At 41.7% G+C, this 17690-nt stretch overlaps 1 protein-coding gene across 1 annotated transcript; it reads right to left on the bottom strand.

Annotated features, from left to right (window-relative positions):
- Window positions 1-8363: 8363 nt before the first annotated feature.
- LOC128737181 (SIFamide-related peptide) lies at window positions 8364-8678 on the bottom strand. Its single transcript, XM_053831768.1, has 2 exons — window positions 8534-8678; window positions 8364-8452 (listed from the first exon to the last, which is right to left on the bottom strand). Exons 1-2 carry the CDS (start codon window positions 8670-8672, stop codon window positions 8364-8366), a joined length of 228 nt encoding a protein of 75 aa, XP_053687743.1. The 5' UTR covers window positions 8673-8678.
- Between the last annotated feature and the right edge of the window lie 9012 nt (window positions 8679-17690).

Here is a 17690-nt window from a genome sequence, read left to right as displayed (position 1 = left end):
GAATTGTACGTTTGGGCAAAAATTGAGCCACGGGACCTGATCCTGCCGGGAGTCGGCAAATCAGGTGCCCCTAAGTCAAGGTCTACCTCCGTGCCGATGACTGAATGGCTGGAGGGGTGAAAACATGCCAGTCGCGAACGGAGTGCTTTGGGCATCTTGCCCCTACTGTGCCATGCGGGGCTCTGGTACGGTCGATCTTTGTTGTCCCTTGCGTTTCGTGGGAACAGCATAGTAGTCCTGCCCAATTTCCCTTATGGGTTTTACGCCAAGTGCGTTCTGGCCAACTTAATTGGCTTCGCTTACAATTTGCTGTCTGATCTGTGTTGGAGATTGTTTGTGCATATACTCCGCTAGTCAAATAGTTAGAGTCGCACAAATAAATCTTCAACACAAACGGGCAGCAAATTTGTATTTATGCGAAAAACTTTTTAATGGCTCTGTCACCATCGCATTGGTTCAGGAGCCATATTTTCGCAAGGGGTACTTTCATTCGACGGATATTGGAAACCAGAACTTTGCTGTTTTCAGCAAAACTGGTATGACAAATCCTTGTTTGATGCCCAGGGCATGCATATTGTTGCATAGGTCAATAAGTGCATGCCTTATCTCTGAGTTGACTACTCGAGATATTTGTGCAGTCACAGTAGAACTCGTCGTGGATGATGTCCATAGGCGCTATGTCTACTGTTCTGCATACTTACCACACGATGAACCGTCTCCCAGCGACGATTTCAGAAATGTGGTGAGATACTGCCAATCTAATGGGCTTCCGCTCATTGTAGGCAGTGATGCCAATGCCCATCACATCATTTGGGGCAGCTCGGATATCAATCTGAGAGGCTCTGATTTGATGGAATATTTGAGTAGTACCAACCTTGGAATACTCAACATTGGCAATTGTCCAACTTTCATACGAGCTGGTAGAGAGGAAGTGTTAGATATAACACTCTGCTCTAACAGGATCAGTCATGAGTTGGCACAATGGCATGTTTCAAATGAGACACCAATATCTGATCATTGCTTTATATATTTTGATCATTTGGGTGTCTCCTTGAACGCTGCAACATTTCGCAATCCGAGATTTTCTGACTGGGAACTCTTTGAGGAGGAACTGGCGACGAAATTTCAAGGATTCGAACCGACGATTGAGTCATCGATCGACTTGGATGTGGCTGTAGATGTCACAACATCTTTTATTGCGGAAGCTTTTGAAGTAGCTTGCCCGCTAAAAACTATTAAAACGACTAGAGGAACACCGTGGTGGAACTCTCATCTCGCGGAACTAAAGAAACGATGCAGGAGAGCCTGGAATAGACGTCGGAGGGATGGCGTGGAGCCTTTCAAGCAGGCCCGGAAAGCCTATGCAAAGGCTCTACGATCTTCAGCACGCACGAGCTGGCACAGGTTCTGTAGCAACGTTTCCAGTTTCGGCGAGGCAAGTCGACTTAATAAAATACTGTCAAAATCGAAAGATTATCAGGTTAATAACATTCGAAGTTCGAACGGTGAATACTGTTCGAATGACAATGAAATCCTGGAATGTCTCTTTTATAGTCACTTTCCGGGCTGTGTGGAACCTGAAGTTCGAAACGATCCAGAAATCGTTTTAGGTGGCTTAGATTCATGGGCTTTTGCTCGGAGACTTGTCACAACTGAAGCGATTGAGTGGGCCGTGAACAGCTTCTCTCCATACAAATCTCCTGGAACAGATGGAATATACCCTATTCTACTGCAAAAAGGATTCAAGTACTTTAAACACATTCTGAGAAGGATGTTTGTGTGTAGTATTGCTATTGGGTACATCCCAACTCAATGGCGTGAAATAACCATTAAGTTTATTCCTAAAGGTGGACGCGCGACATACGAGCAAGCAAAAAGTTTTAGACCAATCAGTCTAACGTCTTTCTTGCTTAAATCACTTGAGCGGATTGTTGATCACCACATCCGCGAAACAAGCTTAGTAGAAGTTCCTCTTCATTCAGCACAACATGCTTATCAAAGTGGCAAGTCTACAACCACTTTATTACATGATGTGGTGGATAAAATTGAGGTTGCTTTTTCACAAAAGGAATCTTGCTTAGGAACTTTTTTGGATATTGAAGGCGCGTTTGATAACGTATCTTTCGCTTCCATTTTGGAGGCTGCTCGTTATCATAATGTGCCTTCAATAATCATAAAGTGGATAGAACAAATGCTTAGTAACCGATTGCTTTTTTCGTCCTTACGGCAAGTAAGCATTTGGAAGCAAAGTGTTTGTGGATGTCCACAAGGTGGCGTTCTCTCGCCTCTTTTATGGAACCTTGTGGCGGACGGCCTATTGAGGAAACTCAACGGTCTAGGCTATCCGTCATATGGTTTTGCGGATGACTATCTCATCCTAGTAGTTGGAAAGTGCATAAGCACATTATTTGACTTAATGCAGCAGGCACTACGTGTCGTAGAAACGTGGTGCCGAGAAACTGCACTTTCGGTAAATCCGAGCAAAACATCTATCGTCTTATTTTCAAGACGTAGAAATACCAATGGAGCTCGCGCTCTGCGCTTTTACGATTCGGATGTTGATGTTGTGAACGAAGTGAAGTACGTGGGGTTGATTCTCAACTCCAAGCTTGACTGGTCCACAAATATTGATTTCCGAATTAAAAAAGCGTGCATGGCCTTTGGGCAATGTAGACGAGCAATTGGCAACTCTTGGGGGCTTAAACCCAAATACATACACTGGTTATACACGGTCGTTGTCATACCAATACTGGCGTATGGTTGTCTTGTATGGTGGCAGAGAGGGGAAGTTGTGACTGTCCAGACAAAGCTAAACCATCTTCAAAGGATGTGTTTAATGGCAATGTCTGGTGCATTTACTACAACTCCTACTGCCGCCCTAGAAGCTATTTTCAATATTAAACCTCTACACTTCCACCTGAAGCAAGAGGCACTAATATGTGCTTATCGCCTACACGCGATTGGCCTTTGGCAGTCTGTGGACGGTTCCACTGGTCATACTCGATTGTGGTCGCAAATTGTTGCTGAGGACAAGTTTGCCCTTGCTCCTAGCGATGTAACGCTCATGCGTACTTTCCCGTATAGGACTTTCTCAAGTGACTTTCCTCCTAGAGAGGATTGGATGTCAGGCTACATGGAAAGGAAAATTTCCGACTATGTGGTCTGTTATACCGATGGTTCCTTGTACGAAGGTCGCGCGGGTGCTGGTGTTTACTGCCGTGAGCTGGAATTGGAGGAATCCTATTCGTTGGGTAGTTACTGCACCGTTTTTCAAGCTGAAATCTTTGCAATTATGTGCGGAGCTCAGTTTGCACTTCAGAAAGAACTGATAGGCAAGATTATCTACTTCTGTTCTGACAGTCAAGCCGCTATAAAAGCCCTTTGTGCGGCTAATTCTAAATCTAAAACAGTCATCGCCTGCCACACCCAATTAGAAGAACTAAGCATTCTAAATGCCGTTCATCTGGTTTGGGTTCCTGGCCATTCTGGTATAACCGGAAATGAATGGGCTGATGAACTAGCAAGATCTGGAGCAGAAATGTCGGTTTTCGGACCGGAACCTGCTTTACCAATTGCGGCATGTTGGATAAAACAAAAGATTCGATCTTGGTTTTCATCTGAACATGTACGTTATTGGGAAAATCTTGAAACTTGTCGTCAAACGAAAAGTTTCATTGTTAAGCCTTGTGAGAAGGTTGCGAAATTTCTTTTGCAACACTCAAAGGTAAATTGCAGTATTCTTGTCAGATCACTGACTGGTCACTGCAGACTAAATTATCATATGGCTACGATTCAGCGAGCTGAATCGTTTCATTGTAATTTATGTGAATCCGACTACGGTACACCATATCACGTAATTTGCAACTGTCCTGCAGTAGCACAATTGCGTCATAGGATCTTTGGATCCTACGTCTTAAATGAATCGGATTTTAGGAAACTAAAATTACGAGACATTTTGATGTTCCTTACCGAAAGCGGTATTGAGCTATAAGCTCTTATTTATCATGAGTATACCCCCCAGGGGGTGTACTTTTGATAAGTTAACTACCAAGGATTGCAGTATCCCCTCGGGGGTACAAAAATCTCTCGGTATATATATGTTTGTGTTTGTCCAAATTCCTCATCCACCCCTTCCTATTCCTCCTGTTTTCCTTCCCGTCCTCATCAGGTAAATGATGACACGGGCAAGATGGGCAAGGCACAAATCTTCCACATAATTGTGAGGAACGTGCTGCTCGAGCCAAAGATGCTGATACCTGATACCTGACAAGCGAATGGAAACACGGAATCCAATCTATACATGGAATATACTGATTCTTGCCCAGCAAGGTAAGCTGGCCCAACTTGCAAGGGAACCTAGCCACTTAAAGCTTGAAATTCTGGGGCTGAACGAGGTTCGTTGATGGAATACTGACGAACAAAAGACATATTCCAGGCAAGTCTTGCTCTTCTTTGGCAAACGAGGTAAAAATGCTACCCGAAGAAGAGGTGTTGGAATCTTACTGAGCCCAGAGGCACATGCGGCCCTGATGAAGTGGAAACCATGCTTAACAGCAAGGTGAGTTAAAATAGGTGATCTAGTTTTCACAGTTTGTAGAACAGAAGTGCGCGGGAGGATTGGTTAGCAACCATCGACGTTGTTTATCCATTCAACAGTTTCCGCTTTGAAAATTTCGGTGATCGTCAAGGGTAACCAGCGGGGGTGAAAAACAAATTTGAACATCAGAAAACCTCTCTTGACTAACCTTGCTTAACAGCACGGTTGAGAAACTCCCGCAGGGAGGCATCAAAATCCACTTGGACGACTTCAACGCGAAGATTGGCTCAAACAACGCTGACGTTGAACGCGTGATGGGACGCCATAGCCCAGGAGAGATGAGCAAAAACGGGGTGCTGTTTAAAGAATTCTGTGGCAATAACAACATGGTCTTTGATGAATCGTTCTTTCCCCATAGACCAGCATATAAAGTTAATCGACCACATCTGCATGAGCCGAAAATGGCGAAGGAGCTTTCTTGATGTACGCAACAAACGCCGCGCTGACAATGCATTCGATCATCATCTAGTTATTGCTGAGATGCGTTTGAGAAGAGGAGAAAGTTGGGTGCCGTTGAGACGTCCGCCGATTGGAGAATCCTGAGGTGCAAAGAGCCTTTGTCGAACAACTTGAGCCTCGGAGTTGCCACCTGGAGGAACCATCGAAGAGCAATTGATCGGCATCGAGGACGCCATCATCACGATCAGTGACGAAACGCTCGGCAAAGCGCGCGGAGGGTGAAGGAAGTGGATTTCGGATGAAACTTGGAGGAAGATTGATGAGCGGAAAGATGCGAAAACCGGCATTGAGCGAACGGGAACCAGATGGGCTAAGACAACTGCCCATCAACGATACGCCGAACTGGAGAGGGCTGTTGAACAAGCTTGTAGGTGGGATAAGAGAGCCTGGACTAACTTACTCGACGAACAAAGGGAAACCGCCGCCGTCTATAGTGACACTCGATACTCAGACCGTTGCCGCTTGCTCTGCGCGAGAGGTTGCGGCAGCTGGTCGGCAGGGCAGAGGGCCAGTTTCATGGCCTCTTCCTCTGTGTATCCCTTGCTAAGATACCGCTTGTGCCGTCTTTTCTGTGCACTGGAGAGTCGCTTGAGACCACTACGAGACGACGTTGGTGCCCCGTCATCGTCTGGTCGCGTCTCCGGATCGGGAAGGTTATCCGCTCGACTTTCCACACTCCCTTTTAGCGAACTCAGGATCAGCGAGGAGACTGAAGGTCCTCTGTACAGCGAGTCGCTGTCGAGGTTGAAGGTTTCCTCCAGCTTTTCATCCTTCGGTCGACTTATTGCGCTCGATTCCGAAGAATCACGTGCGATGGAGTTATCCGACTCCATTGGTTCCGGCTTTGGAAGGTAACCGGTGCCTTGAAGTGTTAAATTTTTTATATTGTTCTCATAAAGAATCCCACGAGTTGAGGGGAAAGACAAGTCCGCCACATCAGAGCCCCTCATGGTGCAATAAGGGCAGATTACTGTGAAGGGCGCCCTTGTACTGCAAAGGCTCCGTTAGCGGCTGAGTATTTGTAGAACCCCCCCCCCTCCCCCCCACCATTCATCCCTGGGCACGGGTCGCATGACACCTTGGATTAGGGGTTTTATCCATTTTCATTTTACATTATAGCCATGGATAACACCTACTAAAACCCATCCTCCTTAGGGGCTTTGGACCCTCTGCTCTGGTTCCCAGTATTTTTGGTTTATTCGAACCTTTTCCTACTGAGATCCGTCATTTGCAGGCGGTGAATTTACACTCAGCCTTCGCATGAGTGCCCCCTTGTCTGTCCGCATACGATCCTAGTTTCCACCGATTATCCGATTTCCACTAAGGCACGTATTCCGGATGGTACCACGAGGAAGTAGATATAGTAGTTGCTGAATAAGAGGCTGTGGAACTTCGTGAAAGTTCTGGAGCGCATAATTCGGCAATTTACCATCCCACTGCGGCAGTCTTAATGATCGCAGTCTTGATGATCGGGGCAGGCCCCCATTGCTGTACACAGTTTACGGACCGCTCATACCCATTGATGGAGTTGAGCAGGATAGTTGTAATCCTGTGCCCCAATTCGGTACTACGTGGTTTAGAAAGCCAGGCTTTGGGATTTGGGATTTAGGCTCCATACCTGATATGGAGTAAGAAGAACACTTCCGAAGAAGTTGTGCCTTGATAATGCAAGAGCTCCGCAATTGCAGGGTAGATGCGCTGAACTTCCAGGTTCAGAATTACAAAAGCGGCTGGAGTCGAATGATACCTTGCCGATATTCTTTAAATGATAAAGAGCGGGACTGTGTCCTGTCAATATCTTGGTAGCCATTCAACGCCCAAGGTGGTACTAAAACACGTGGAGGTCGATATAGCCACACCGATCAGGAAGGCCCCTTGGAAGGAGGTGCCCTTTGCAGGTCTGCAAAACATTTGGCGCTCAAACCTGATACGAAAACCGGAATTTTCAAATCACACGTTAAATCCGTACTGCTGTATGCTTGCGAAACGTGGTTCGTTTCTGCACATGCAACGCAAAAACTGCAGATATTTATTAATCGGTGCCTGCGATATATCATTCGTCCCTGGTGGTCTAACAACCGGATCTAACAACAGAAATTCTTGAACGTAGGTGGAAGAGGATGGGACACACCTTGAGAAAAGGAGCGAACGAGGTTTGCAGAGAAGCACTCGATTGGAATCCACAAGGACAGCGTAGAAGAGGCAGACCCAGAGGCTCATGGCAACGGAGCTTAGCCAACGACATACGGACTGTAGACGAGAACCTGTCCTGGCGACAGGTAAAAGCCATGGCGGGTAACCGTCAGCAGTGGGGATCTCCGATTTCATCCCTTTGTTCTGCCGGACCGGCTGACATGGACACATAAGTAAGTAAGTAAATTAAATCCATCCTACAAATGATGAAAATTAGAATAGCTTCACTTACTACGACGGGAATTAGAAATAAACGCTGATTTACTTATCGCAAAACTGTCGACTATTGAAATGACAACCTATATTTTATATTAAAATGTTTTAGAGAAGGGCACCATCCCCAGCCTGGACAAGCCAGTGACTGGAGGAGAGGGACCGGCCGAAGATAAATGTTGCACCGAAGACCGCCAGTCCTCGCAACGTCCTCCAGTTTCGACCGTATGAAAATTTTTGGGTGAACCCCTAACAGGAATTTCGTGGCCAAAACGGAAAAGCAGCTGATCGTCAAGGCCACAAAAGGGTTGAAGAACATTTCGGCATTCATCTTTTTCTTGACCATGGCTAAGGTTCGAACCAATCACTGTGAGGCACCCGGTAGGGCGTCAAAGCATTTTTGTAGAAGGTTTAATAAACATTAGATTTTAGCAAAATTTGTTCCATTAAATTATATTTTGTAGTTTTTTTTCATAGCCGTCCTAAATTAGTCCTTGCGTATGTTATGCTGAAACAATTCTAGGATAACCACAGAAGTTCAGGAATGTGAACAGAGTCATAGTCACCGGAATTACCAACCTCATCATTTCAGAACTGATGTAATAGCTAGAAGCTTAAATGACCTTATTTGTGATAGAGTAATGATGAACACACACTTATCATTTAGATAATTTTTTGCGGTAATTTTATTTCTACATAGATGCAATTATGTTTAGAATTTCCACTCTCAGTTGTTCCATTCACAGGCCGTCGAATGCATTTTCCTTTCCGTACAAATGTGACGCAGGCTGCTATATCAGTCGTACTTAGGCGCAAAACCATAAAAAAATAAACTTCCTGCTTCAGTTATCTGCGTTCACGATTTGGGGGGTTCATCGGTGCCGGTAGTCGTCGAGCGATATTATTTTTGTTCCTGGGAGAACCACGATTGACACGCTTCGGCCGCTATTTCACACATTGTCGACAGTACTTTTGCATTACCTTCATAGTCTAGAGGATAATGAAATGGAAATGGAAAATTAGCATTGCATTTTCAAATGCGAATTTCTTACAATGACAAAATTAACTCACCAATAGAATTTCCATTTCGTTTGCCGAAAATGCTGCCGTTGAATGGGGGCTTCCGGTAGCCCGCCTCAGTAGAAGTGGTTATAGCCAGAACGAGTAGCAGAACAATAGCCAATGATCCGATCAATTTTAAATGTGCCATTTTATCGGAGAGTAAGATTTTTAGTTTTCACTGCACTTAAGATGGAAGATGGAAGATCTGATGGTCACTTCACCAATGGATAATGCGGATTTGATGCTGCTAAACGGATTCGCACAGGCTTTTATACTAAAAATCTGTTCACCCGTAACTCTTTTGCAACACCGTGATACCAACAGTTCTCCCAGAGTTATTATAAGCAAATCCCTAAACAATTTGCCGATTCTAGGAGCCGACAAGCATGGACTCAATTAGGGTTAGAAATTTATTAAATTAATTACCGCTTTATGACGCTGCTTCGTTCCAAACAGATTGCAACAGCAGTATTGGGGTGGTTGGTGCTGTCTGCGTATCCTCTAAAGGAAGACATCTTTTAATTCATTGTGACACTTAAATTGTGATACAATATTTTGAAGGTCATATTATTTGAATTTGGGTTTAAAGTATGCATTTCACCGATTGCCACGCTAAAGAGATTGATTCGAAGAAACTTAATAATCAAGCTGCAAATAATATTCAGATTGATCTGTGTAGCAGTTGCATGATCTATCTAATAGATCTATCAATCCGGGTTGTAACTAGATGAATTTTGTCTATTAAATAGAAGCAAATGAACACATAAAAGTTATCCAGTTCCATACCAAATTGAATAAACAAATTCACTATAAATGGTTTCAACTTGATTTTGAATCATTCATGTGCTCTACAAAGTTTAGCAGTTGAATAAAGTTAGTTTAAAAGTTACAGTTCATATTCAAATAAATACGTTTTATAAAAAGTTAATTTTCACACTAATAATTTTCCGAAAAATCGTTAAAAGCGAGCCGTCCTTAGGGAGATAATTGTGCCCTGTTGACGTAAGGTTTCACTTTAGCTATTTTATCATATTTTACAATTCCGGGCTTAGAGGCTCCGTTCCCATTCCCATTTTATAGGCGACTTTCAAAATCGAAAATTTTCCGCTTACCTTAAAAATTTAGATGAGCGGACGATGAGAATATAGGACCCTAGTATTTAAGGCTTATAATTTACAGCTTAATTTCATTGTTTCGATTCGAATTGTTAGTCCTAATACGAATATCGAAATCGAAACCTTTTGTTTCAATATAAATTTCAATATTATTGTTGTCTACAGACAGGAGGAGGTTAACGTTTCGCATTAGATTGATATTTTTATGAGCGGTAGATGCAAATAATGCAATCTTAAAGTTATCAATCAACGGGATTTTGAAATGATTGATAATAAGATTCGAAACTCTTTAGTGTCTATACTGGTTACATGAAGCTGATGACTAATGTCCATATGGAACTCTTCAAAAGTGAATACCACTTCACCTATTAAATTGAAAATGAAAGATTATATGTACTTCATGTTCATTTTCAAGTACCCATTTCGAACAATTCAAACCCATTTCGAATTCCGATTTGAGTATATTTCATTCAAGGGGGCTCCGTAGACGCAAGCTTACCGAGTCTGCTTTGACAAGCGAGTGGTCGTGGGTTCGAATCTTAGTAGAATCAAGCCATTCGATGTCAAGTGACTTTAGCATGAGTTTTTTCTCAGGCCCCTCATTTACCCTTCCTTCATGCTGAATTCTATATTTACCCAGTGCAAAAGTCCCTCCTTTAGTTAAGTGTACTGGTCAGAGGAACTAATGAGTCCTCGCCAGGGACGGCTATAATATGGAATAGTACTGGCAGCGAGGAATAACCCAGCTAGCACCAACTCGTATCCCAGCTAGCACCAACTCGTATATCAATGTCCGAAAACTATCGTAAATATCTTCTAACAAACTCGAAATCGTAACTAAAGCTGGATAAAGTGGGATCAAGTTGATTTTCTGTCGTATATAATGATAATGACTGACATACATACGATTTTCAGCACAAAATCGTAAAGTAGTACGGAGCGACTCGCGCTTAATCGGATATTATCGTATATAAGTACTTATATAGTCGTAACGCTCAAAATTATTCGGAATCACGTATATCGCCTCCAAAATAGTACGGATATGCCAATTTTGCGCATGAAATACGATTTATTTAGCATGTATATCTGTACGTAAAGCTGATTTTTACCTTTTTTATACATATGAAAATGCTAGCTGGGATATCAATGTACAAAAACTATCGTAAATATCTCCTAACAAACTCGAAATCGTAACTAAAGCTGGATAAAGTGGGATCAAGTTGATTTTCTGTCATATATAATGATAATGGCTGACATACATACGATTTTCAGCACAAAATCGTAGAGTAGTACGGAGCGACTCGCGCTTAATCGGATATTATCGTATATAAATACTTGTATAGTCGTTACGCTCAAAATTATTTGTAATCACGTATATCGCCTCCAAAATAGTACGGATATGCCAATTTTGCGCATGAAATACGATTTATTTTGCATGTATATCTGTATGTAATGCTGATTTTTACCTTTTTACCTTTGTTATACTATATAACAAAGGTTTAGGAATTGGTCGAAAAACACGAAGTTGATCTAAGGCCCGGAGGGCCGAGCCACATATACCAATCGATAGGGTTCGACGAATTGAGCAATGTGTGTGTGTGTGTGTGTGTGTGTGTGTGTGTGTGTGTGTGTGTGTGTGTGTGTGTGTGTGTGTGTGTGTGTGTGTGTGTGTGTGTGTGTGTGTGTGTGTGTGTGTGTGTGTGTGTGTGTGTGTGTGTGTGTGTGTGTGTGTGTGTGTGTGTGTGTGTGTGTGTGTGTGTGTGTGTGTGTGTGTGTGTGTGTGTGTGTGTGTGTGTGTGTGTGTGTGTGTGTGTGTGTGTGTGTGTGTGTGTGTGTGTGTGTGTGTGTGTGTGTGTGTGTGTGTGCGCTGCTTATTTTCTATCGCCTATTTCTCGGAGATGGCTGAACCGATTTGTCTGCTATTACTTTTGTTTGAAAGGTATTATAGTGGAGAATATCACTATTGAATTGTTTCGTGGTCCGACTTTTCGTTTAAAAGTTATAAGCAAAAATGTGAAAACCACGTGACACGATTTTCTCCGGAACCACACAACCGATTTCAACGATCTTAGTACCAAATAAAAGCTCTTACTATTGCTAAACTATTATGCCAAGTTTTATTGAAAACAAACAAGTGGTTTAAAAGTTAGCCTTAAAAAACCAGTTTTGACAAGGTCCAAATGATCGCCTCTTTCTCAGAGATGGCCAGACCGATTTATACGCTATTAGTTTCATTTGGCAGATAATATAGCCGGATAGATCACTATTGAATGGTTTTTTGATTGGACGTTTAAATTGAAAGTTATGAGCAATCGTATACACCACACCAAAATTAACAATAATTTATAATGATTTTAACCAAGATAATCTACCTAATTTCAATTATTTTAATATCAAACGAGAGGTTTTGACACTATGAATATATATGCAAAATTTTATAAGAATTGGTTTTACCGGTCAAAAGATATTAACCCTCGAACACTCGCACAATCTTTTGTAACACGGTTACTCGCGCGCACAATAGCCCAAAACCAAAGAAAATGTGCGTACTAGAGTTTTCACCAGGAAAACTTGGTTTTAAGTTTATCGAGCCTTTGGGAGAGTTTCTTGAAATTGAAAGCTCTATCGTCTGGTAGAATTTAAATTTTGTATTATTCCCCCTAAAAGTGAAATAAAAAAATTATTTTTCTTCAGTTTCAATATAACACATTGATGTGTTCTGCAAACTTTTAGAGCATATTATTACACAAAATTTTGCTGAAAACAGTAACCTTCTATCTCTTCAGCGAAGGTAGAGAAATCTTATTAATTGCATATGCATTTGTAAAATCAGTTTTTCTATTTTAGCTCTTTTTGTAATTGTTGTATGACTTTTTTGTGTATTAGAAAATTATACAAATAGTAAAAATACACAACTTTGCTGAAAATAATATACCTCTTTGTTAACATTATAATAATGATAATTTTACTGCATACAGACACCATTTTTCCATATGAAGAAACGCGAGAAAACTCCAGTTGGGGCCAATTGCGGTACACCTCACATACTGCTTGCTTCGTTTCTGTGATGTCGGTTTATGCTGATCTGTTTTCTTAACAATTTAAAGTATTAATGCATTGAATAATTCTGACATTTTGCTCATAACAAGTTTATTGAAGAATATACGTTAGTTAAACAACGATTTGAAACTTTATAACAATATGGCTTGAAACCTACACATGTTGCATAAAATACAACAGCGTGAGTAACCGAAGGTCGGTATGGTTCCGGTTGGAAGTTCAGCGCATCTGCTCTGCTATTGCGGAGCTCTTGCATTATCAAGGCACAACTTCTTAGGAAGTTTCCTTCTTACTCCATATTAGGTATGGAGCCTAAATCCCAAAACGGTCATTGGCTTTATAAACCATGTAGTACCGAATTGGGGCACAGGATTACAACTATCCCGCTCAACTTCATCAATGGGTATGAGCGGTCCGTAAACTGTGTACAGCAATCGGGGCCTGCCACAAAAGACGATCATTAAGACTGTCGCGGTGGCCTTTTAACCCAATGCCCTTCTGGCATACAAAAAAAACCGAAGGTTAATAAAAATTGATGAAATTTATTCAAGAAAACTTTATTGATCTAAATCAAATAGAATGGCATGACAGAAAATTATGCAATGTTCAAAACCACATAAACTAAACCTTTACTAATGTTAAAGAATAATATTTTCTCTTACAATTTACTTTTACATGCACTTATCCACATTAGTAATAACTTACTCAGCAAATTCATAAGAAAAGGAACTATCAAAATTTATAAGTGCCGTAAAACGGGGGTAACATTGATCAAATGAACCATTCGCATAAATAAATGAAATAAACCACTACTGTCAACTTTCCTGAACTGATCAATGTTGTAAAATTTTATGTAAACCAACGCACAATGCAATCTTAACCAATACATTAATTATTTTCCGAAGACGTGTCGACTTCCATCTCAAATACACCTAAGACCGTATAACAAAGGTTCCTTTCACCACTAGGTGGATTAAATCAGGTTTTTATAGATATGAAAATGCTAGCTGGGAAGTGGGTAAAGTAGATCAAGTTTTGAAGGAAGGGTAAACCCCTATACACACAAGCACGCATAAAATTTAATTAGCATATCGCTCATTCAATGGCGATTATAGCAAAAAGAAATGTAGTTCAGGTCATATAGCAAACACCCGGGCGATATTACAATTGATCAACTATACTGGTCGCAGTGATAAGTCCACACAGGAAAAAAATATTTCATTCAAAATCTAGTTTCAAGTAAAATTTAAAATTTTATTTCATGTCCAATGTCTAGTAATTTCTAGTAAACCTTCCTGTCAAATTTCATATCCAATTCCAAGTAGTGGCGTGCCAAGGTTGGAGCACTGGAGCTCGTGCCACAGCTTCTGTGTAAAATAATCTATAATAAAATCTATAAGGACACTATAGGAACCGTTGCTTTTCAAGAGATGGTGCTGTTCTTCTTCTTCTTCTTCTTCTTCTTCTTCTTCTTCAGCAGCATAGAGCCGGGGTGGCTCGTGCTGTTTCAAGCACTCGTCTCCATTCAACTCGGTCTTGGGCCACTCGTCGCCAATTTCCTAGTCGTCTCAGAAGTCGCAAATCGCTTTCGACCTGGTCGAGCCATCGTGCACGTTAGGCCCCCCTGTTCCTGGTGCCGGTGGGGTTGTTGAAGAGGACTATTTTCGTCGCACTGTCGTCCGGCAGCCTTACGACGTGTCCGGCCCACCGTAGCCTGCTAACTTTCGCTAGATGTACGATGGGAGTCTCCCCAAGCAGTGCCTGTAGCTCGTAATTCATACGCCTCCGCCACTCTCCGCTTTCAGTTTGTACTCCGCCAAATATCGTCCGCAGCACTTTCCGCTCAAACACGGCAAGGGCGCGTATGACCTCCGTGAGCACCTCCGTCACGGCTTCAAGTCCATAAAGAACTACCGGTCTAATAAGGGTTTTGTACATTGTTAGCTTCGTGCGGCGGCGTATACTTCCTGATCGTAGCGTTTTACGAAGGGCAAAGTAGGCCCGATTTCCCGCTTGGATGCGCCGCTGGATCTCCTTACTAGTGTTGTAGTCCGCGATCATCAGCGATCCCAAATACACGAACTCCTCTACCACTTCTCGTTCGTCGCCGTCAACGGTTACCGTCCGTGGGAGACGCGCGTTTGTTTCCTTTGAGCCTCTTCCTTTCATGTATTTGATCTTCGACGCATTTAGTTTTAGCCCAATTCTCCTAGACTCCACTTTCAGTCTGGCGTAGATTGCCTCCGCCGTCACAAAGTTCCTGGCTATGATATCGAAGTCATCTGCAAAGCCTAGAAGTTGGCTACCCTTGGTAAAAATCGTGTCTCTCGTTTCGATGCCCGCTCATCGGATTACCCCCTCAAGAGCGATGTTGAACAGCATGTAGGATAAACCGTCACCTGGTCACTCTTAAATGATTCTACCTGTAAATAGGTTGGATTTAGTTAAAGTTAGGTTGAAACTACTCAAAATGCCCTTAAAGTGTACAAACTCAAACTTTGCGTCAAAATTTCAACCAATTTTGGCTGCTTGCTACCGATAATTGAATTATTGTCTATGACAAATAACGCACTTTTAGGTTCCTTCTACCAATTTTTATAAATAAGTTCTTGATTACTTGAATTTTTCAGACCAAAATATAGTTTTGAAAGATCGGTACCCCACCTATGGTTTAGTCTGGGCACGCCAATACTAATTATATTCAGCCCGCGGATGGAAGTCTTCATTGCGCGCCTCGAGCTAGTACCATTCTTAAAATCGGCTCCGGCTGGAGGCTTCATCGTTGGTAAAGCCAAGTTCAGCACAAAGCGAGGTTTTGTTGTGTTGTGAAGTGTTTTCCTTACCATTTTGCATTGCCAATCTCGGTCCTAGAAACAGGTAGTGGAACAAGTTATAATTTGCCCATGGACACGAGGCTTCGTTGCGTACCTCAAGCCACACTTATAAACTTGGCTTGATAAAATGCTTCATCGATGGTAAATACTAAATTCAGTATGAAGGAAGGATGTGGACTGTGCTGTGACGGAGTTGCTTCCGGATACTGTAGTAATGTACAATTCGGCAGGGCCCACTGTTCGGATAACGCCAGTTTCTTATTCCCCTATAATAAACATGATAATTCATTTATTTATAATTCATTATTGATAAGATGCAAGAGCAAATTACAAATTTTTATACCAATTTTTCCACCTGGATTATCCTCTCAAGGTCACTAATACTCGTTAATAGTTTTTGAGAAACTCAAGTTGAACATCTGTCTGCCTACAAGGTAGGATACCTACCAGTGAAACTAGTGAAACTAAATCAACGCAGCCTTTTTTCCAGAAAGGTCAAGGATCCAGCCAGCCGGTGTAAGTTCAATGTAAAATAGCCGCTAGACAGGTGTATCCTGTTTAAATAGAAAGTGGCGATGAATCTAATGTGCTGCGGCAAGCGGTAGCCGGTTGCCGTGTTCAAATGACAAGTCAATAATTCATAATGATCGATAGCACGCAACGGATACTGCTGGAAAGGACATGGGTCATTCCAGGCTGTGTCAATTCCCACACTTGTTCCAGTTAGGTCAAGGTGAGCGGTACCGGTAGTATGACTATATTTATGTTATTCAGAGAAAGCAGCATATTGCATTGTTAAGCTAGAGTACCGGTCGTCGGTGAGTGAGGATGAATAGACTGTCCACATTCCCGTGGAGGTTTTTTTCTCGATATAATGAACCAATCAATATTTATGTCGCTATGAAAAGCAAATTACTACCGCCGCCTCCGTCCACTGTAACCAGTAGATAATAGTTTATGAGACGCAAACAAACTAAAGCTGTTTTCAACTGATAGGACTTTACTATTTTTGTCATATTCGTGTCAGAATAGACTAATGATAGCAAGTAGATCAAATGATTGGAATTATTATCATTAGCACCGCATCATGAAAGCCATGTCTCAGTTATGACGAAGCATTTCTTTTGCTACCCTTCAATCAGTAAGTAGACGTAAAGCTTTCACGTGCTGAGTTCCGAAGTGACAGTCGAACGGATCAAACGGTCGTAGGTGCGTCTCGTTGGAGCTCAACGAATTGAATTAATGTGTTTGGTCTCGGTTAAACAACGTGAAAGTGCAATAGTTTCGCAATCACAGGACAGTCGTGTCTCTACGTATTTTAATAAGTATATGAATAATTCGAGGAATGCCACTGTTTGAAATCTTTCTGACGCTACCTAAATGATCGAGTGAGTATGGCCCAAAGGAAATAATCAGTTTTAACAATCATATAATACTACAAATTACAGGCTGAAAAATGTTTAGTGAGTGGAACTGTGCAAGTGGCGTTTTGTTTTAATAGAGATAGAATAATTTGATAAAAGTCGACTTATTCGAAAAGTTAGCGAAGTTAACATAAGTTACCTATTGCTGAATCTCCTTTCTCATCGTGGATTGTGATCAAGCATCTGTCGAGCGGCTCAATGCTGATGGTTCTATGGAACATTTTGAACATAGCAGGCTCGGTTCCTAAATGACATGTTCGATTAATTTTCTAGAATAAACAGAAAAACAACTCAAAGAATTGAAGGTAGTGAAACTCGTTGTTTTTAGTGCAGAAAGATCAAACTTTTAATTATTGTTTATAACATTACACCACGCTAAAGAGTGATATTATCCAGCGTGTGTTACACTCCATTTAAGTGAGAGCGGTTTATCGAAGCTAACGGACGTCCGCACTAACGTGTAAGTATAAGCTGTTTTAATTGCTGATAGACATTTTGATCAGTACCTAGTGTTTTGTAGTGTCATGCAGTGTAGCAAGAAAGTTCTATACATTTGAGAACAATGCGATTACAGCTATTAATTTAATGTTAATTTAGAGCACTTAGAGCAAATGTAGTTCATAAAATTAGAAACCTAGTTGGAACCTAGTTACTGATAGTATAAAATTAAACCAGGGTCATTTACATCTCCAAGAGCTATTGCAGGAAATTCTATTTCCAGTAATCGTGGTTC

Source organism: Sabethes cyaneus, chromosome 2 (genome assembly GCF_943734655.1).
Source record: "Sabethes cyaneus chromosome 2, idSabCyanKW18_F2, whole genome shotgun sequence".
Lineage (NCBI taxonomy): Eukaryota > Metazoa > Arthropoda > Insecta > Diptera > Culicidae > Sabethes > Sabethes cyaneus.
Note: the sequence above shows the minus strand (reverse complement) of the source record. Positions and strands in the feature narration are given on the sequence as shown.

What these genes read in the sequence shown, in the direction of transcription:
- LOC128737181 (XM_053831768.1), bottom strand. Translation starts at nt 8,672, where the DNA reads ATGGCACATTTAAAATTGATCGGATCATTGGCTATTGTTCTGCTACTC. An exon ending in ACGAAATGGAAATTCTATTG is followed by an intron (nt 8,453 to 8,533) that starts GTGAGTTAATTT and finishes ATTATCCTCTAG; the next exon opens with ACTATGAAGGTAATGCAAAA.